This window comes from Echeneis naucrates, chromosome 10 (genome assembly GCF_900963305.1).
Source record: "Echeneis naucrates chromosome 10, fEcheNa1.1, whole genome shotgun sequence".
NCBI lineage: Eukaryota > Metazoa > Chordata > Actinopteri > Carangiformes > Echeneidae > Echeneis > Echeneis naucrates.
Window position 1 is genome coordinate 25,090,934 of NC_042520.1, and position 22,994 is coordinate 25,113,927.

At 38.3% G+C, this 22,994-nt stretch overlaps 1 protein-coding gene across 4 annotated transcripts; it reads left to right on the forward strand.

Moving 5' to 3' along the window:
- The first annotated feature begins 75 nt into the window (after positions 1-75).
- csnk1a1 (casein kinase 1, alpha 1) lies at positions 76-22,994 on the forward strand. Of its 4 annotated transcripts, none has more exons than XM_029512514.1 (11): positions 76-814; positions 1,062-1,168; positions 5,858-5,984; positions 6,414-6,512; positions 14,558-14,641; positions 17,342-17,481; positions 17,751-17,829; positions 18,012-18,086; positions 18,172-18,278; positions 18,407-18,555; positions 22,741-22,994. In XM_029512514.1, exons 1-11 carry the CDS (start codon positions 692-694, stop codon positions 22,746-22,748), a joined length of 1,098 nt encoding a protein of 365 aa, XP_029368374.1. In that variant the 5' UTR covers positions 76-691; the 3' UTR covers positions 22,749-22,994. The 4 variants fall into 4 exon arrangements, with proteins under 4 accessions (XP_029368374.1, XP_029368376.1, XP_029368377.1 ...); XM_029512516.1 differs by having other exon boundaries at positions 18,407-18,519; XM_029512517.1 differs by lacking the exon at positions 14,558-14,641 and having other exon boundaries at positions 22,741-22,993.

A 22,994-nucleotide genomic window follows, 5' to 3' on the forward strand; every position in this document is an offset into this window, starting at 1 on the left:
CTCCGACAGTACGTGAAGGCAACCTAGATATCTAACCTTAGCAAATCGCATCCAACGGAAACCAGCTCATCGAAAGGGTAGAGAAGACAAGATGGCGGAGTGAGTGGGCTGCGCTTTGTATAGACCGTTGTGACCCTTTAAGTTAGTCAAAAAAGGCAGAAAAAAACTTAAAACATTTGAGAGAGAACGATAGCATCGAAACTGTGATCGAAACTACACAGTTTGCCCCTCATCACAGAGGAGATACGGAGATTTTTTTTCCCGTGGCGGTCCTTGCGACAGCGTTAGCTTGATGCTAACGTTAGCCAGCGTTCGATACGACTAGGTGCTACTCCGAGGTAGCTGAGTGGTTGTCGAAGGCCGGAGGTTTTAAGGATTTAGTTGTGGATGTATACACTCTGTTGACACGGCGTTCCGTGTTTGTCGGATGAGGTTTTACTTTAACGCAGATTCGTCGTAGCCACACGCCTGTCATTAAAAGGAATACCGATCGGAAAAATATATTTCCCAACTTCACTGCCTCATTCGTTGTTGTTGAAAATCAAAATTTAGAGCACCAGCTAATCCACAAATACCCTCATCAACACCAAGTGGACACTCAGGTCTCTGTATGTTCTGCTGACAATCGTGCCAGTGTGCCACACAGAATTTCCTTAAGTGAATCGGGAGGAAATCATCTTTTGTGGATATTATGGCGAGCAGCAGTGGCTCCAAAGCCGAGTTCATAGTCGGTGGAAAATACAAGCTTGTCAGAAAAATCGGATCGGGATCTTTTGGCGACATTTATCTGGCCATCAACATCACAAATGGCGAGGTAATTTACACATACATCTAAAATGTCAGGCGTTCTTGAAGAATAGTTTTTATTTTTCACACGAGCACAGTCTGATTGTGAAGTACCTGAGGCATATTGCAACATAGCTATGTATGTATGTTAGCTAGTCTATAGCTATCAAGTCACTGTATTGATTTGCCTCAAGCTAATGCCCAATATGTACCAGGACTACAAGAAATTGCAAATAATACCGTTGAAGTGTTTTATTCATTTGTGCTATTTTTAGGAGGTAGCTGTAAAACTGGAGTCACAGAAAGCCAGACATCCACAGTTGCTATACGAAAGCAAGCTGTATAAAATCCTTCAAGGTGGCGTCGGGATCCCTCACATCAGGTAAGGGGTGACCTTTTGTACGTCGTGTTGTATTTCTGAGGGTGGTTTGACAAACTCATCAAGCTTAGTAGAGCCCTTGTCTTGGAAAATATGGTACTTCATCTCGAAGTGGCAGCAGGCCTGCTAAGCAGCCTTACACGAAGTCGATTCTACTGGATAAAATTTCCCTCAACCTGCAAAAATCGCACCACGTTTTCAAATTGATTTCGCTGTACTTTGTAACACAGTGTTCACACCTAATATACTTTTATCTTGCCTACCAGCTGGTGCGGCTGAGCAACTATGTCGTTGGAAATGGCCGCTCCTCTTTTGTTGTTAGTTCCCAACATGTCTTCCTCTACCCTGTTAGAAAATGGCGGCGGAACACAGAAGCGAAAACAACAATCTCAGCTCGATCGTATTGGTGTGTTTTCACCGCGCTATTCCACTCCAACATGTATGATCCGGCTTTACACTGTAACTGGCAACGCAAATTGTTGTATTGGACTACGAGTCGGGGGTTGGGTGTAGCCCCACATGTGAGAAGGATGGAGGCAGTTTCTAGAACCACAGAATATATACCTAATGTTAGAGTTGGTGTGCTGTTTCAGATTTGTTTTTGGGTTTTTTTGTTGGTTTTTTTGAATAACATTTATTATTCAGAAGTAGATTTATCTCTTCAGACCAACTGATGGTACTTTCCCCCATGACATTTAGACATCTGGTCAGTTATTGATTAATAGAAAGTGTATGCGCTTTAATTTAGGACAGTAATACTGACCACTAGCTGTGGAAAAGTGGAAGTACTGCAAGCAAATTGGTGTGGCTCTGTGCACACTAGAACAGGAAATTGTATATGAGAATGCATACATAATTTGTGCAGGTTCATTATGCAAAAAACTGATATGAATGAAGAAACTGTATGTTCATATATACTGTTTCTCTTGTGTGCTCATTTTCAATTTTTATTATCCACCAAGTCAACATAAAGTATAATTTCCTTAATCTTAATCAATTTTCAGTAATTGTCAGTCCCTTCACTGCTACAGACAACGTATGAAAGAAATCACTAAAATTTTGTCGAACCAATGCTTAAAGAAATCAACAATAATTTAAAATCTTTAATGGAATTGTAAAACACCTACATTTAGTTGCAACATGAACATTCTGCAGTGTGAAAATTACATATAGCATTTCTGGCGAACAATTTAATTTCAATATGGATATAGCAATTTGTACATCTTCTCTATGTATTTGAAAGATGACTCACAAATTACAGCAACATTACCACATTTTTAAGACATGGTTAAGACCTGATTGAAAGGATGGTGGTGAGAAAGAAGCAAAAATATGTTTGTTTGGTTTCTTTTTTTTTTTTTTTTTTTTTTTTTTTTTTATAAAGCTGGTTAATGTTGTGGACATGTATGATCATATACAGGACACAGTACACTAGGCTCTTAGCTGAATAGAAAATCAGGCATGGTAACTTGGTTGAATCCTTTCTACATGCATATCTCTTGAATGCCAGTTGTACAACTCTAAGTTGAGCATACTGAAGAGCACCAGTGCTAGTGACTTAATAGACTTGTTGTAGGGACCAGGAAATAAGTTGATTATTACTCTGATTCATAAGAGCAGGGTGTGATCAGGCAAGAACAAGAACACAATGAAAGATGTTCATAGTGTTTGTCTGAGATATTGGTGAGCACGTTGTTTTGCAGACCTGTATTCAAACACTGCCATTTGCCCTTTGTATTGCTGCTTGCTGGATAGAAAATGGCAAGCCTTTGTTCCTGACCACATTTCCTCTGAATCTACAATGATCTATCAGCTGATGCTTGGAAATCACTTGCGATTGTGGTTATTTGCCTCCTTTTTCCTTTGCAACTTCAAAGGCACAACATTTTTCATTCTTAATGTTGAACAAGAAGGGCCTGCTCATTGAATTTTTATAATGGGGTAGCTGGCTTCATGTTCCAGTAGTCTTGTTAGAACCTGCCAAACCTGATGATCCTGCTGCCCTACCTCCATGCTTACTTCAACCTCATAGTTTCTGCCATGTCCCCATGCTTGGTCTTAACTGAAGTGACAAGATTGTTTTAATGTAGTAAAGTGGTTAATATAATTATAATGCTATAATTTGCAGAATAATCTGTAGCCTGTGCATAAATTTGACTGAGGTTCCCATTCTGTGTTTGGAATCACTCACTTTGTAGTGTATCATGTAGTTTGCTCAGCAACACTGTCCAAATGCATATGATAAATATTATGGATGAGCAAACATACCACTGTCTGTATCTGCGTCCATATCTGTTCAACCATCTATATTATCTGTATTCATATTCAGAAGGGACGGGGTTCAAACCGGAAGTGGACGTGGTTTATACAAAAATTTTATTTTTAAGCCTGAAATTGATATGGGTTGTTATATTTATTGTAAGCCTCAATACATTTTTATTTAGAGCTTTGTACATAGAATAGAAAGAAGGGGGGGGGCAAATGAGTTTTTCATTGTACCATTTTTCTCCGGTAAAGGTAGTGTGTAAAACACTCATCTGACATGTTGAAATAATGCTTTAAGCAAACTACTGGACAGTGTCTATTTATTTCTTTATTTATTTATTTTTTTTAATTATGCCACCGATTGTGTTCCCGTCCAGTGGGCGTGGCTTTTGGAGTATAATGTGTCTCTGTCTCCATCACAGGATGCCCTGAGGAGGATTTTCCTTCAGCCCGAGCTCGGATATAGACTCGTATTATTTGTATTTATTCATATGGTACTCGTATTCGTCAAAATTGCTATATACGTACCGGAGGTTCATGAAAATAGCAGCTTGAAAATAATACTGAAAGCAAAGTCTGGCAAGTTATTTTGTAAAGCGTTTTGTAAGTAAGCAAGTGTTTTTACATAAAATTTAAGCACTGTGAACTGTGGCATGGTGTCTTTCTGCATTGGCTGTGACACTGTAAATCAGGAACATATATAATTGTCAAATCACTAGTATCAGTTAGTGCCATCTTGGCTGTGAAAATACACCCTCTTTAGGATAACTTCTTGCTTGTTTGCATTGACTACCTTAACCCAGAGTACTAGACAACAATATTGAATTGTCTCCAAGTGAGGCGGTGTAATAGAATACAATGACGTGTGTGTGTAAAACAAACAAAAAAAAGTCAATTGCAGCAGAGTTTATATAGTATACATCAGGGCACTTTAAATATACAGCAGGTCTTGACCAAACTTTATAAAATTATTTAAAGAGACCCAACAGATCCCTCCAATGAGCAAGCATTGGGCGACAGTGGTAGGGAAAAACTACCTTTAAGAGGCAGAAACCTCAGGCAGAACCGGTTAGGAGAGATGGGGGGGCCAAAGTCATGGGAATATATTTTTACGTGGTTAAGAATTCGTAAAAGATAGTTGAATACAATGTAAGATTTAAATTGCCACAATATAATCTTACATATCTGCATTAAACAATGAAACAGTGTTAATAAACTGTTTGAAATAAGCGTTCCATTGGCCGTAGGTCACATGGATTTTTTGTTTATTTATTTATTTATTTTTTGCAAGTATAGAAAATTATATTTATCTCAATTACTTATAATTCCTCATTAAAATGTTGTCCCTGTGCATTTTGTTAGCTTTTATCTCATCCTGTGGTTGTGATGCACACTAACTGACAAGAAAAAATTGCTTGATAAAGATTCTCAGTCAGCTGACAGTTCTTCAATAGATGATTAAACTCATCTACTCTCAAGGGGCTGCCCTTAGAGAAACTGCTTTACACTTCTGTGTGACGTCTAAAATGTTTTTGTGTTGAAATTGGCAACTCTATCCATCTCCACTGCTCTTTGCTTAGCTGCATGTTGTTGCTAAGTGTTGTAAATCCCTCTAAAAACCAACAATGGGCAGATACTGTTTCCAAAAATTAAAAGTTGGGCAAAATATCATTGTTTAAAAACTGAGTTACGATGTCAGTGCTTGTGTTAACATGGAGACTAGCTCTGAGCTAGAGAAGCTGGCCCCAACATCTTTACTGTGAGTTTGGATGTTTGACACTATTGATTTGACCTGTCCTCCTCAGGTCATGTACTGTGTTTAAATGTGGAGCAGTCCATGATACAGTCCTGACTGACATTCTCTAGTTTACCCTTTTTTTTTTTTCTCTCAGAACTTTTGTGAAATTAGATAATTGTTACGGTCTTAGTGCTTTAATTGTTTAACTACTATTTCTCTTGAATCAGCGATCTGATGGGTAGATCTGTTCTGATCATCCACTTCTGACTCTTATCCCAGGGTCTTAGGTCAGCTTATTCTGAGATGGCAATAACAACCGTATCCCCCTCCCTCCCCCTTTCTTTCCTTTTGATCAGAATGTTGTCGCTGGTCTCAGGGCTTCTTAGAGAATGCTTTACTGGTAGATGTTCTACATGGATTTACTACAGTCTCTCATTCCCCTCAGCACTGTTAACTTGTATCAATTAACTTTTGGGTGCAGAGGTACTGATTTAACAGTCTCTTGGGGTCTTTTAATAAACGACTTGCACAGTTCACTTTTTAATTTTGTTCATTTGCAACCAAACTAGTTTCAGTAAATGTACATAAAGTGAACAGATAAGTTTCTTTTTTCTCTCTCACTCTCTAAATACATGTTGGTTCAGAGAACCTGCATAAAAGGCAACCTCATTTCTTACTGTTGTCACCAGGTGGTATGGCCAAGAGAAGGACTACAATGTCCTAGTTATGGACCTGCTTGGACCCAGTTTGGAAGATCTGTTCAACTTCTGTTCTCGCCGCTTCACCATGAAGACGGTCCTTATGCTGGCAGATCAGGTAATGACACACACATATACCTATCTCTCTAATCTTCAGAAACAATGAACATTCCAGAGGGGGAGTGAAAGAGTCCCAAAAAAATTGTATGAATGGTATTTCATCTTCTTTCACCATTGCCTCACTTAACTACATGTATAAAGAATACCTGAGAAAAGTAAACCCTGCAAACCATGTAAATTGACAAATGCACTTTTAATGGGTTCACTCACTGTTTATATCTAAGCAATACACCACATCCTGGAGTGGTGTATTGCTTTTATAAAACAGGTACCAATAATGGAAATATGAAAAAGGAATACACAATCTATTTCACATTGTTTTATTTAATCAGAAATGCATATTATCCAATAAAAATACCCCACTGTGGGGGGAAAAAAATATGGCCACCTCACTGAAATTTTACCACAAACCTCTTTTCATCTTCAGATGATCAGCAGAATTGAGTACGTGCACACAAAGAACTTCATCCACAGAGACATCAAACCAGACAACTTTCTCATGGGCATTGGTCGTCATTGTAATAAGGTAAGACTTGTTTAGATCCTGACCATACTGTAAGCATGGTCTCTGAAGGTCTGAAGAGCTGTTGGCAGAAAGCTGCATGTCAAAATGGCCATGTTAACACTGTGGTCTTTGATTCAAGCTTACCCACAAATTTTGTCCCAATAATACTTACCTCCCATGGTGATGTCATTTGTATACCTGCCTCTTAAGAGTCTTTTCAAGGTGGTGAATTGACCCACCGCCTTTGCTGCTCAAGACAAAATTGGTAATTGGTTCTGGTCCATGGCATGTTGTAATCCTGCAAACTGTATCAAATGTTGCATGCTCACATTTCCAACTGAAGGCAAAGCAATGACGAACAATAAGGGCTATAACCTCATCTGCAAAATTGTCTTTGAGAAATGCTATAACTATAGCAGCTTAATAATAGCTCTTAGGGTACTGGACGATCTGGAAATTTGTGAATTCTCTTAAACGATCTCTTTGAATTCAGCTTTCATTTATATATATATATATTTTTTTTTTAACAGTCTTTGAAATTTTGAATGATCAATTCTGTGTCCTCCTTGAAGAGTTAATTTACATCAATTTGTTCCAGCAATGTTTATGACATAGGATTTGTGATGTCCTTTTGCATTTAGTGTGGTTCAAGTGTTTCACCTCTGTAGATGGCAAAACGATGTTTCCTTACATGTCAAAATAACCAACAGCGTAGTACTGAAGATATAATGTACGATGTACTAGACTCATTGTTGGGGAGATCAGCAAATATGAATTATTGCTCTTTCACAAATCCAAATAAAGCTACACTGGTGTTAGATAGATGTATTTCAAATCAATTAATCAGACCTGGTTTTGGTACCTCCACCCGAAATATGTCAGGCTAATGGCAACAAAAATATTGACATTTACCTGATATTATCATTAAAATCTATGGTCACTACATGATTGCAGTGATTGCATTTATGTAGGAACAAAATACCTGTTAAGTACTCTTAACAGCAGCGTGCAAAGCATTCACACTCTTTCACTATATTGCAGTCTATTGATAAAGCAATGATTATCAATCATAAAGTTTGTAACTGCATTAATAAATAAAAATTGATATCTCACAGAAGTATTCTGACAAGTTGCTGAAACTCCTGAAGTTTAGCTCAGGTTCCTCAGTGTCTATCATTTGAAATGTTACTGCATCTTATGTCAATCTCTATTAAACTCAGCTGTGCTGACCATTTGTGTATATCAGGTTTCACAGATGACGGTGCAAGTCAAAGTCAAAACCATGTGAGGAATGGCTACAAATCTCAACCACAGGATTGTGCTCAGATGTATTGAAGATTTCTTTGCGCTTATAGGCAGTTACTCTTGAAGGTGCTTTCAAGTAACACATTGTAAGCACAAAAGCTATCATATTTCAAAAACTCATGGTTTAGCAAAATTTTAAGCATTTGTTTGTCACAAAATGTAATTATAATAAAATATGACTGCTAAGGTGTTCTATGCTTCATGCCTATGAGGTATAACTGAACGAAAAGGTGGACTTTTTATCTACAGTTGAACTTTGTCTTACAGCGCTACAATAGCCTTAGTAAAGTGCTGCTGGGAAAAAATACAGGTAACTTTGCCATCCGCAGATTAGAATCTGAAACATGTCCACACAGTGCTTCTAAGATGTTTTAGTATCATAATTATTCATTCTGGACCGTGCTGCTGGCTATTGTCCTTTACTTTTGTAACTTAGCAACATTAACGTTAGTTGTTTTGATGATCAGCAGGGCTGAAGTTAAGCTGCAAACTTTAAAGCACCCTCTATTGGATCACATGGGAACCACTTCAAGTAGTGTGGTATGCGCGCAGAGACTGTGGATTACATGTCGAACAAGTTGTTACATTTTCAGTATGAACTTTGGACCCCATTTTCAAATGATGGTTCAAGTAAAAAGTGACATCGTAAGTAAGCATTGTCTCTGAAGATCAGTCTAAATCCAAAGTTAGTTTTAGAAAATGGACCCAACATCAATTATTTCTTATTATCCACTTTAGGGTGATTAGGTTAAAAAAAAAAAAAAAAAAAAAAGAACAGTTTAACTAGTTTTAACTTGTATTCTCAGTTGCTTTTTGTCAACTGAGAAGAGTTTGGTGTAAAAATTTAACATCTTACAGTGAGGCACTCTGCCGAGGTCCTGTTAGTGAGTTCCACATAATCGCCCCTCATCATGCCGATAATAGTTCTGATGTCACCCAAAGGTTGCAAAGTCCAGTTTCTTGGTCTTTGAATCTGTATGAAGATCACTGATACCTGTTTGACAAATCAACTTGTTTTTCTGTCGTTATGCCTTTTAATAGAATTGTGTTGATGCTCGGAACCAATTAAACCCATCATTGGATGAGGCTCTGAGTCTTAACTGTGTGCGCATTAATGTGAATGTGAGATTAGTTCGTGCAGCACTGTAGATGTTTTTTTTAGTTTTTTTTTTTGTTTTGTTTTTTTGTTTTGTTTTGTTTTGTTTGTTCTTGTTTTGTTTTTTTTTTAATAAGGGATAGAAAATAAAACTATTTGCAGAAACTGCAGAAACAGCACGTGTTTCGTGACAAGTGTCAGGCCCTATGTGTTGAATGGCATCAGCTCTGGCAATCCATATTCTAGAATGGCCTGATGGGCCCTGGTTGCTGAAAATTTACCCTTGTGAACAACTAAATGTAGACGGAGCTGACCTGTGTGTCAAGTGTGGTTTGACTGTGTATAAAGGATATATAGAGGTATATTGTTATAAGAAAGCTCTTCAAATGTCTTCCAGGTTTTGTGTAATAGGAAAGGGAACAGAGCTGGTTCTCTGAGTTGCATGCATGTAATGACACTAACAGATTGTGACAGTGTGGCTTACATGCAGTCTGCTGGTTTGGTTTACACAGCTCATGGCTCAAGTCTGAGGAAAGCATTACACTTGGTAACTTAACTATGGAATAGCACAGAACATACTATAAATTGCATGAAGGAACAAAGTTAAAATCATAGCACTTAGCACTGTAGTAGTCTTGAGTAAAGAAACAAGGGTTTTCCTCTAAGACACAAATGTCAAACTGAAGGCATGCTTGCCACATCTGGCCCAGGATACAATTACATTATATTATTATACGAGACCATTTCATTTGTCAAATTATTAATAACCTGGTAGTATGACTCGCCTGTAATGCTCATACTACTCATCCCATAATGCAGCACCACAGCAGCCGTGTCAAACAATAGGTTACCTGTGAACAGCCTAATTCCCTCTTCAATGAGAACACACCATTGGAAGTTTACAATTAACAGTTGATATTGGCATGGTTAAGCTAGCAGCAAAAAATGGTGAAACAAAAAATTTACTTTGAAAACAGAGGCTTTCAAAACGGAGGAACGCAGAGTATATATCAAATGATAGTGGAGCACTAATGTGGCCACAAGTTTTCGCTATATATTTTTATGGAGAACCCCCCCCCCCAACCTAGTCGCGATGTGGAACCCCTCCTCATGGTAGAACAAGGCCAAATATATATTTTTGGGTTTATTGTATACGAAATGGATGATTGTGAAAAGTATTTTTATTTTATTCTTTTTCGGATGTTAAAAATGTCTTAAAATGTTTAAAACGTACTTTTTCCGATAATATCCTATTAGTTGAAGATACCGATTAGTATTATATACCAAACTAAAGATGGGAAAACAGGCTTTCAAATACACAGAAACGTGGACATTAATGACTCAATGGCCAAGTTATTTGCATGTGAATTAGGGTAACCTATAACATTATGGTTTTGTTGAAACTTTTACTTACTTTTCATTTACTGCATACAATTTTTCAAAACTGTCCAAAATATAATATGTATTTGATAGAGAAATGTCTCAGCATTATTTTGATACTATACAACATCAATGTGACAGAACACAGTAAGGGTAATAAGCCATTGAACTGACCACATGATTTTTATAGGTTTTAATAGTTTTATTTGGATCCCCATTAGCTGCAGCAGCAACAAGAAATTACCAGCAAACCAAAAAAAGGTAGCATAGAAAAAATACAGGGGAAAAAATGGTGCTCCGCTGTCTCCCGACTTTCCACTTCCATTCCCACTAGAGTAAGGGGGATAGTCTCTGGGTAGGGCTGGGCAATAAAACGATAAATATCACAAAATAACTTTTCCTCGATAGAAATGTAAGACATGGTTGATAGACCAGTCATGCAGCTGGAAAAGAGTTACAGCCACGTCAGGCTAGGTTAGCATACACATAAAGAGAGTAGATGATGCAGCCAGCTTAAATGTTAATGTTAAATGTTTTGGCCACCAGTACGTTAGCAGTGGGAGTGAAATACATGAAAATGTTAACACGAGCAACAGCACCCCAGAAGAAGACACCCCAACAGACACAGCCCAAGACTCAAAACACGAGGACATTGTCGAGAAGAAAGGTCTGAGGAATTCGGTAGTGTGGGAATATTTTGGCTATTTAAAGCCTGCAAAGAAGCAGAGTAGTGTGCACTGCAAATTGTGTCAAGCTTTTGACTGGTCAGAATGGAGACTTTTCTATTTTGTATTACCTATTTTTGTAACTGACCAAAGAATTTGGTAGTTGGTTTGTGTTCTCCTGTAAGACTTGAAGCTTCTGACTGGTCAGAATTAAGATTTTAGTTTATTATATAATCATTTTATTTAATTGAAATACAATAAAGGTCTGTATTCCATATGTTCAATTTCTGACAGAAAATAAATAATTAAAACAATATTAATGTGGTAGCTTCACATCTCACATAGGAATAAAAAGGAACCTTTAAACTTGACAGAAATTATTTTATTTATATCGATTATTGATATCGGCTGATATGAAATATTGTGATAGGATTTTGTTCCATATCGCCCACCCCTATCTCCAGGATTCTGTCCCCTTTGCTGGTCTCACTTTTCGTATTTGATATACCCTTTGGCTTATTTAGGTGCTCCTCATTTGTGACAGTACAGGCAAAGCAGAATGGAAGCAGAACCTCACAATAAGAAACTTCGCTTGAACACAAAACAATGTATTCTTTGCTTCAAACTGCTGACGAAAGGCGGTGAGATTGTCAAGAACCCAACCCCGGCTAGATTGAGGACCATATTGACTCTAAGAAGCGCTAAGATGAAGTCTATTAGTTATTATCACCCCTTGAAGAAAAACTCTTGTCAAATGAGTTTCATGTTAGCTTCCACAAACTTTGCTGTGAAAAGCACACAAGCCCATCGCACACATACATGTTTAAAGAAACAGCAGATGAAGCTGGGCCATTGACAGAAAGAACAGGCCTGTTACAGTGACAATAGTAGATCTGATTCCTGTCCCTTTGATATATTGCGTTGCTTTGTGTGTGGGGAAAGGAAACACGAAGTCTAAAAAACTGACAGGTACTGGTACTGGGCAGACAACACGACAAGAGATTTTAGAAGTAGCAATGAGGACAAAGGATGATGCTTACCTGTTTGCATGACACATGGGTTAGCATACAAACAGGGAAATGTTCATACCAATACTATTTAAGGAGTAGTAGTAAGCTTTTGACTGCAAAGAAAACCTGCATTCCTTCAGCATGTCTTATGAGTCAGATACCAGTTGTGAATTTGGATGCAAAGAAATATCCCCATGCCAACTCATCTGAATCCAGCTGGAGATGGAATAGTGAAACATCATCACTAGAACTGGTGTATTATCTGAAGGATGCTGCTCCTGTGGAAGTGAGAGACTTAACATACAGTACATAAGTACTGCATGGACAATGGCTGCGATGCAAATATGTCAACGCTCAGCATTGGGTTTGCACTGTACAAACCACTGTTGCTGTCAGGGATTTGAAGGTGGCAGCAAACCTGGGTCAGCACATAGTGCGAGTGAGAGTGACTGTGATGATTCAGATTGATATCACCCCAAATTATCACCTTCAACAATAGTATATAAGTTTAAAAAAAAATGTTGTCTTGGTATTTTATGCATCTTGTGTGTTCCATGATGACTTTGAGTGAGGGGAAAGTTGAGAGAGAGCGCAGCACCATGTGGACACGGTTTGACACATCCAAGAAATGGCCACATATTTTCCAAACACCCCTTACAAGTTCAAGTGATAATTTCTCCAACTCTCATCAATAAAATTGATCTTGTATGGTATTCAAATAATACTAAAAATATTTTTTCACAACCCTCCATTTCGTATTCTAGAGACCCCACTGAAACTAAAGAATAAGGTTTGGCTTTGTTCTACTGTGGGGAAGGTTAACTCCCATTTATAGACCTCTTTAGGGAAAACCGCCACAGCATTATAAATTGTGGTTTGAATTTTGGCACTTTGTGCGATTGAGTTTGACAGTCCTGCTCTTATAGTTGACGAAATGTCAATGTGAAGAGTCTTAATCAGCCATCTTTTGACTGTTCAGTTGAACAGACTGGATTACTTCAAAAAGATAGAGAATGACACAAAAGAATATAACATACAAAGAAGTCACCTGTTTTCTTTTTTTTTTTTTTTTTTTTTTAATCAATATCCAACATGACTCATCATTAGAAAAATGTAATGGGACGCCCTGGAAATTCTCCTACAAGAGTACAGGGGCGAAGCTGCTACTTGGGGAGCTTTTTTTCCGACTCCTAGCCCCTGTCTGACTGTCATTCCCTCCTCCTCCCTCTAACTTTACTGTCTCTACTGCTGCCATTGTAATAAATTCAGATAACTAAATGAATCATAAATGTGCAAAGACTTTGAACAGTCAACCAGAAAAACTATTAAGTCATGCCTAGCTCTAAAGAAAATGCACCTGTGGCCATGACTTGATGTTTCTACTTCCCCTTGAAAGTAGCAACTCATCGTTTCTTGTGAGAACATCGCTGTGTTACATGTGTTTATATTGCAGCAAAAACACAAGGCATATTCTATATTTTTGGATAAGTATTCCCTGACATTCTATCTGGTGTTGGTTTTTACCAGATGTGATTGTGAATGTGATGCCATCAGATTAGGCTTGGGGCTCAGTATGTTTTTGGTCATGGTTTTATGAAACTTGTGTGGGCTGTGTGGTGTACAGCAAAATTTAAATACATAACTAAAGTTTGCTTTGGGATCTGTCCCTAATTACTGTGTACAAGGTCCTGAAGTTGGAGCTGCTGATGTTTGAGTTGCTTATTTCATAGCCTAGTATGTAATTTTTGTGTGTGTGTACACGTACATTTTATGTGATTTTTAAAATACTAAGCTCTGTACTGTCCTACCATATTATTCCATCTTTGGAGCCTTTGTCCGTTTAGAAAAGTAAGGAAAACTAGTTAAAGTTTTGGTGAGAGTTACTTCATCAGGTCACATTCACTGACACGCGTACACACACTAACTTTTTTCCAATAATAACCCAATTCAATGGCTTTAACACAGCATTTATACCTTTTTGGAGCAGACAATAAAAGTTTCTCATGTAAACAAGAGACAGGAACTATCCTTGTGTTGCGTGTGGTGCCCTGTAAACAGCTTGATTAAAATATCACCCTTAAAGACCTCTGAAAGCCTTAGTCAGATATTTAATATGAATTCTTTGTTTTGCTAGTGGAGAAAGGACAACCACTGGTTTCTACCTATCTGCTGTCCGCCTCCTGTCCCCTAGGTCTTTCCTGAGCCATGGTGTTGCCTGTCTGCGCTGGCCCTTGTCTCTGTCGGACATGATATACAAGTTTTAACATCTCCACATTTCCAGGGACACTTTTAGCCTCTTGTTGTACAAGGTTGATCGTTCCATGGTCATCTTGACAGAAGCAAATCAGATTTGTGGTTTCTTCTGACCTGATGGCCAGAATGGTCAACATCTATACCACAAAGATTTAAATGGATTTCTTCGCCTGTGTAGGTCCAGTCTTGGATGTACAGGAGGAGGTTTATCCTAGTTTTACAGGACACTTGTTAGTTGTATCAAGGGGAACAAACCCCATGGGTACAACCAGAAGTGCCTGTTGTACTCATGCTAACTGTGACTAAAGGTGGATAGAGGCTGTGTTTTGACCCCTGCCCCTCTACTGTCTGCCCTAGTGTTTAGACTCGTCAGTGGGGAAGAGGAAAAGAAGCTTGGCTGTTAGCTCTTCTCAGGACCCATCTTTCTCAGGATTAAACCAGGTGTGACCTTTACCACAACACCAGCTGCCTCACAACAGCAGTTGTTGCTTTGCAATCATATCTAACTACACTGGTTTGAAGTCAGTCAGACCACCAGCACCCATTTGCACTCATAATACCTAAGGCATGTACTCCTCCACCCAGTGTGCACTTTATTATAGTGGGAGTCAAAAACAAATTTTCACTGCATTGCCAAGGTCATAGCTACTGCCCTTATTTGTCAACAAAGTGTCCCTGTCCCTTTTCATTGAATGGCTTCTTTTCCGAATTAAAATGCCAGTTCCTGTCTCTTCGATGTGGCTTTTGCTCTAATTCAGTAATTCACATTTAAACTAAAATCAAATCTGATATCATTACTATAAGCTATTCCTTGGATGGTTAGGTTGCAGTCAAACTATGATTTTAAATTGTGGCACCTAGAAGTGATCTTGAGCGAAATCGTGGACAAATACTCTTTTGATAGCAATGTTATTAACAGCTTTAGAGAAAACCATTAATACTGATGATATTATCTCACATTGTACATTAACTTTTTGTAAAATATGTGAAAGCAGTCACACAAATATATAAGCATCCCATCTGGTTATCGAAAGAAAGATAAAAATGAAAATGCTCAGAATGGCTTGATTTCATTGGTTCAACAGTGTTTATTGGATAATGCCAGAATTTAGCTAATATAAAAAATTAACTAATTGTAATTCCTGCATAATCCTTGTTTTCTGCGTATGTCACTCAAGTTGCAGCATTAGTCCCACGGGGCTCCCTTTAGACAGCTGGTGAGCAGTAAGCACCTCAGCCCTCACTACCTGTGCTTTTTAAGTTTGGTGAAAATTGCGTGACAGACCTGATCACATCATTCTCCCTCAGACTCTTCTCAGGCTAATGTGAACACCACATGCTTTAAAAGGCTTTCAGGTTTGCTCTGACTACCTCCGATTTCACCACCCAATGTTTGATATATTTGTATTAGCCACAATCTGTCAAGAACCACTTGTTGTTTTTTTTGTTGTTGTTGTTGTTTTTTTACTATTATTTGCCTTTGTATTTTATTTTATTTTATTTTATTTTTATTTATTTATTTATTTATTTATTTATTTATTTTTATTTATTTTTTAATTGTAGTGCATGAATTGGTAATGGACCTCTCGGCAGCACCGTATATACTTCTCCGCTAGCCTGCATTTCAAAAAATTATTCTGGGCTTGAAACTAACTGCAGTTGTACCTTTTAATGTAAAGATAGGGGGCTGAAATTGTCTGAATTGTGAGTATTAAGACAGTTGTTAAAGGTAATGAGTTTGTCACTATAGTTATGTATTGCAGTGCTTGATGAGCACCTAAAACCTCTGAAATTCCGATGTGTCTGAACTGAACAGGATCAATGTTAGCTGTTAAAGCAGACTGTCTAGTGTGTTCACATGTGGTTGAGTTTTTGTGTGTGGAGATAGTGGGGTGTGCCACAGACATTTCATCTTACTGATTGGATCACAAATCACTTGTCTGGAAGTTGGATTGACCAGCTCACTGCTACTCTGATGGTCACTCCTGTTCTTTAATTTAATAATGGATGCCCTGGTGTCAAGATTTGTTTGAAGATCATAATGTGGACATATGTAGTGGACAACATGCCACAGCATGAAAATTTATTAGGACACGTGTATGTGAGATATATGTAAGATTATACCTTTTTGTCACTACATGTAGTTCCTGACCTTCCATTGACCAGTGACTTTGTTTTTAACAGCATCATAAAAAGCTGGAGGAAGGTGTTTGACGTTAATTTTAAAATGAGATTAAACTGATTCACTGCATATGATTGTTCTCTGAGCTTACACAGAAACACACTGCTGTTCACTGCTATACTTCTGTCAAAATTTAACAGCCTATATATCATGGACCAACATGCAACTGATGCAAATAATTTTTTGGTCTACTTGGAGGAGGGGGCATATATCCTGAGTGACTGTTGTTTAGATAATCACGTAACAGAGTTTGGGCAGTATTTAGTGTGCCTCCATGTGTTCATCTTGTGCATGATCACTAAGCATGCGTGAGTTGTTTGCTAAAATTAAACATGCAAGTTATGTGGAATTAAGGATGACATTTGTCATTTAAAAAAAGCACAATTCTCCACACAACACAACCTGCCAGATTTGAGTTTTTACTAAATAGCATAATTGACAGGGGGTCAGAACAACATGACTCGCTTTAGAGCACAGCTTCTGGAAAGCAGCTGCATAACTACCTAATGAGTCAACCAGTCACTTATTTAGTCGTACAAAAGGGCAGCATAGTGCTCAAACACCATTGAATTGTTTTGTTTTTTGTTTGTTTGGTTTGTTTTGGTATTTGTTTTTCCAGCTTTTAGACCATTTAAAAGGGTTTTTTGACTCAGTGTGGTATCAGCCTGATGACATATATTCTAGTAAAATGATAACAACAATGATAACCAGTCTGCAGCAGTCGCATCTGCAACTGGATTATTGTTACCATGATGTAAGAACTGCTGGCACACTGAAGGTATTAGGACATTACATTAATTTCTTCTACATGTTCATATTTCTGTATGGATTTCCTCCATAACTGCAGTTTCAACAGGATTTGCCACATTAATGTTTAATTCTTTAATGGCATTTGGATTTTGTCCATTTTCTCTTGTCATTAACACATAACTTCTATGTGTACTCTGACTCTCCTTTAGTTGTTCCTTATCGACTTTGGTTTGGCGAAGAAGTACCGAGACAACCGAACACGACAGCACATCCCCTACAGAGAAGACAAGAACCTGACTGGCACAGCACGTTATGCCTCAATCAATGCACACCTGGGCATTGAACAGAGGTCTGTGCACACACTCAGTACCTGATTCTCAATATGGCCTTCAAGTAGAGCAAATGTCATCTTGTTTTAGTTGTAGAAATGTTTCCAGTCGTCAAGCAATTGCATTGTTTCAGTAATGTTACAAACATTTCAACCAGCCTGTTGATCTGTTTTTCAGTTTCCATGACAGTAGTAAATTGGATATTTACTGTGACATTTAAAAACAAAATAATCCAGAAAGTCGTAGGTGATCAGGTTTTGTACTAAACAAATAACATTGTTGTCTTCAGTCGCCGGGATGACATGGAGTCACTAGGCTATGTGCTGATGTACTTCAACAGAACCAGTCTGCCGTGGCAGGGACTCAAGGTATGAAAGTTTAACTGACTGAATGGAATTTTTATTTTATTTAATTTTTTTTGTGCGTTGCATTGTGAAGTATATGGTTTATTTTTAAACATCATGGACACATTTTAAATACCACGGTCACACATGGTCCATGTAGATGTTTGAGTGTTAGTGTGTTTAGTAATCATTTCGCTATTTGTAAGGCTGCCACAAAGAAGCAGAAATATGAGAAGATCTCAGAGAAAAAGATGTCTACCCCCGTTGAGGTCCTCTGCAAGGTAAGAATACATTCAACTGGACCAGTGGTGCAGCTTGTCTTACTCCACCTCCACTCAACTCAGTGATATGAATACATATTTCCAGGGTTTCCCAGCAGAGTTTGCCATGTATCTGAACTACTGCCGTGGCTTACGCTTTGAGGAGGCTCCAGACTACATGTACCTGCGTCAATTGTTTCGTATCCTCTTCAGGTAAGCACACACAAATCAGGAAAAGGGTATTTGCAGTGACCAGTTGATTTATGTCTGTTTCCTGTGATGGACTGAACCCAAGGACAGGTTTGTCGATATGATAGACGCATTGTTTCTGTGTGTTTTAGGACTCTGAACCACCAGTATGACTACACGTTTGACTGGACCATGCTGAAACAGAAAGCAGCCCAACAGGGGGCCTCCGCCGGGGGCCAAGGCCAGCAGGCACAAACCCCCACAGGCAAGCAAACTGACAAACCCAAGCCTAACATGAAAGGTTAGTAGCAAACAGCCAAGCGACGTTTTTTACAGACACCAATTGCTCATATATTCATTCAGTATTGCTTTAGGACTATTAAATATGGTTTTATTCCTAATCCACACCCCAGTGGTCCTTTTTGGTTTTTTTTTTTTTTTGTTTGTTTGTTTGTTTGTTTGTTTTTTGGAAAGAAATAAAAAACCAAATTGGAAAGTAAAACAAAAAAGGTACTATTCCTGTTGGAATGATGAAGCCAAACAGCTTATAAGTTTGTGGAGGCACCTTAAAAGAGCAGAAAATCTAAAGAAAAGAATTGGATACAATTGGTCTGTCTTGCAGAAGCAAAGGCGTCCTTGGGGAATTTGACTACTAACTTTGCTGCCATGCTTTTCTGGTCCTTTTTGGGACTGTTCAAATGCAACTTGATGTAATCACTCCTGACTCTTCTACAAACTCTCTTTATTAACTTACCCTCTCAAAACTGGTTGTGCTTTTCCCTCCATACATAACTCCTTTAGTTCTGTTTAATTCTGACATGAATGACCCACACCTGCTGTCAAGCTGAAAGAGATTTGATGTGCTTCGTTAGGACCAATGGCTTCAGAAAATTGGCTGTTTGGACCTCGGCTCATATTATATCACTTCATGCAGAAGTTGTCAAAATCATTTACATTGAATCAGATGGATGGAAAATGTGGAAAATGAATGAATGTGGCAGAGTTGTTTAGTAATTGGTTGAGAAAGAATTTGACCTGATTTGACAGACAAAACTAAGTGGGAAACTTGATATAAAACAACCTTTTTCAAAGGTTCTGTAATGTGAATGAATGACAGACTTACAGAAACATGCTTTGATCACGTTGTTAATGCTACCTGGTATCAGCTTCTCTCTACACTATATTTAGGTTATTTTGTGGGTTACTGTTTCTGTCCCCATATCTAATTTTATGAAGTTTGGAATAATGGGCACCAAGGGCCAGGTTCTTCAAACTACAGCTAGCAGTTGTGGAAAATACAAGTGTGTGTGTTTTAATTTATGTATGTATGTATTTATTGAAAGACTGAATTCGCTCCTTAGCATAAACTCAGGTTGTACATTACCCAATATGTTTACAGACAGAAGAAAACTGACTGATGTCATATTCAGAAGAATATTTTCAAACCAGCAATTAACTGCATCTCAGTTGTTTACAAAATCAAACGTGTGGAACCAAAATTGTACTTGACCCATTGACAGATGCATTGATTTTTGCTATTAGAACACTGTTTGAGCAACCACCAACAAACTTGAAAATTGAAGTCAGTTTTTGCTGCAAATGGGACTTAATACCAGAGGCTGGTTCCATGTTTCTGTGAAACCATGTATTTTTTAATACTGCTTATCAGACAGGGTCAGGGGTTGTGAGGAAGAGGTATTTGGAGGCTGGAGCAGAATGTTGCTGACATTGAGCAAATACAAGCTCCCCTCTGGACAGGATGCCAATCTCTTAAATTTAAGGACGGTATAGATAGATATAAACAACCATTAACACTTGGATCTGTTGGGTCTCTTTAAATAATTTGAATTTGGTCTGGACCTGCTCTATATGTAAAGGGCCTTGATGTAAACTTCTTATGATTTGGTGCTATACAAATAAATCTGATTTGATTTAAAACCGTTGGCAACCCAACAACATCTTAACTTTACCATCTCTCTAAAACTGTCCTAAAATGAATGTAGACTGCCCTGATTCAAAGGTCTTTGAGTTATTGTAATCATATCAGAAACCAAAAGTGACTAAACCAAAGGCACTATAAGGCGCACTTAAAATCTTAAAATTTTCTCAAAAATCGGCAGTGCACCTTATGTATAATTCTTGTAGTGCTTACTGACCCTGAACCAATTTTTATGTGGTACACTGCGCTCAAAAATCTGTCAATGTTTCAGTGCGACTTTGGCGTTGCAACCCACATCCAACCAAGGACCAATATTAATACAACGTCCCTGTGTCAGTTGAAAATGCACCGGCTTCGTCGCTTACCAGACGATGTTAGATAACTAATTATGTAGTGCTGGCAACCAACCACCAAGCCAACACGAGGTTTTTAACGTAAACCCAATTTTCTAATCCATATCATAATCCAATTATAATGAAATGTTGGGATACAGTGTTGTTCCAATGTCATACTAACTTCAGGTGTTTGCTAGTGCTGGCAACAATAAACCAATCAAGGAACTGTACACTTACCTCTGCCACTTTCTGTAATACTGGTACGTACTGTGCTTCCCTTTTTTGTTTTATCATGCGCCTTATGGTCTGCAAAATACGGTATGTTACATTTCTTGCTTCAGCTTCTTATTTCAGCACTCAGGTACCCATACACTTGTGATTTTGCTGTTGCATACAAAGCTAAAACCTCACAAGTAGGCTTAAGAACCTCTCAGTGGCCAGGTAAGCTAAGTCATGGTATGAAAGGAGAGAAGAAATTTTGCTCTCGAGTCTGTCCTGTTTTTCCCTGAGTTAAACAGCTAAGTTATTTTCAGCGTGTGAGACAATTGAGGTGTGACAGGACTACTGGCAGCTATCCCTCCATATATAGTGAGATCCAGACAGACACATTTTATCATGAGCCATAAGCAGCATTGAACCCTGTAAGTTTAATTTGGATTTAAGTTGTTACTGAGAACTCAGACAAAACAGCTCCTTCCACTAGGCTACTCTGTTAGACATAAAATACTGGGTGGCAGCATCCCACTATACACCACCTGCTTGCAGGAGTTCACCTGTCACCCTACCATCTTCTGGCTCATTTAGACCACCATAGTTATAAGTAATGAGGTGACAGTTCTGCAGTCACGGAATATAAACCAAAACCATTTTTTTCCCCCTCAATAAAATCCTATTGAAACAGGTAGGGATTTGTGCACAAATCAAGTATCCATTTTATTAAAACACACACTATAGATCTACTTTTTAATGTCAACTGCATACATACCCGACAAATGAGTGGAGACAGTTTCACGCACACATGGCAAATATGATAACTGATGTTCTGAGGGTGAAAATGCCACCAGTTGAATACCTAAATGAGATTTTCAAGTAGGGTTGTACTTTGACATGGTTAAGTGTTTGTGTCGCTGTGGCAACGACTTTTCCCCATCCAGTCAATAATATCTGGCAGCACCCTGTAACTTTAAAAGATAAATGTCTTTAATTGCAGTTCTGACTGCAGCTTCCATAACCAATACCAAACACTTATTTTGACATTAGCCTCCAACACATTAATAAAACCTGGAAGGATAGTGGGGAACCATCATCTTCAAGGAAGAAACATGGTCAGAAAAAAATATTGAATGATCATGATTGGCAATCACTTGAACTTTCACTAAAGTGAAATCAAACATCAATTAGGCTGATTGGGGGGTAAAAAAGGCTTCAGTTTTATAAACTTAACATACAGATTGGATTCTGGAACAGTGGAAGAAGGTCGTGGTCTGCTGAGACCAGGTTTATCCTGTTCCAGAGTGATGGGCGCATCAAGGTAAGGAGAAAGGCAAATGAAGTGATGCAGTTATCGAGCCTACGTTATGTGCCCAAAGAATGAAGTCAGCTGAATACCTGAGTATACTGAATGACTAGGTTATTCCAGCAATGGATTTTTTTCTTTCCTGATGGCATGGGCATATTCCAAGATGACAATGGCAGGATTCATCGGGCTCAAATTGTGAAAGACTGGTTCAGGGAACATGACACATTTTCACACATGGATTGTGTGAAAACTGTAATCCCATTGAGAATCTTTGGAATGTCCTGGAGAACACTTTGCGCAGTGGTACAACTCTCCTATCGTCAGTGCAAATTCATGGCAAAAAATTAATGTAACTCTGGACACATAAATGTTATGACATTGCAGTTGCCGCCGCATGTTGTTTATTCTATGAGAAACTCGGTAATGGCTCATGATTAAAAACAATGAGTGACGGGAGTCTGACAAAATAATCAAAAAATAAATACCTGTGTGGTACCAGACTGAACTGTGCAGGCTTACTCTCTGTGTTTGGGACTTGTCATTGTGATCTCACAAGTATTCTGTGCTTGCTGGTCATCAGGGTTGACCTTGTACTTTGAACAGCCTCACAACCAGATATGTGGCACTGTGTGTGTTCTTGTGAGGGCCAGAGAGAGTATTATGTTAACTGTTACCATATCTCTGTGTCTGTAGGTTTTTGAAAGCTCTCTTCCCAGAGCTGAACTGCAGAAGCGATGGTGACCAGGGCCAACAAGTCTCTCTTCCTGGACAAGCGACAAAGAGAAAGTCTGTGTCTCTCCTTCCATAATCAATGTAATGGAAATGTATAGATTTACACACCTTTGTTAGCTGTGTTATCTATATATCCATCTGTGTATATATAATAAAAACTCCACTCAGAAAAGGAAAGGTTTTTTTTTTTGTTGGGTTTTTTTTTTTGTTTTGTT

Bases quoted from the DNA above. Each gene is read 5' to 3' on its own strand.
- csnk1a1 (XM_029512514.1), top strand. From the start codon at position 692: ATGGCGAGCAGCAGTGGCTCCAAAGCCGAGTTCATAGTCGGTGGAAAA. The intron at 17,482-17,750 runs GTCTGTGCACAC...TGTTGTCTTCAG, and splicing joins CACCTGGGCATTGAACAGAG to TCGCCGGGATGACATGGAGT. The intron at 17,830-18,011 runs GTATGAAAGTTT...GCTATTTGTAAG, and splicing joins TGCCGTGGCAGGGACTCAAG to GCTGCCACAAAGAAGCAGAA.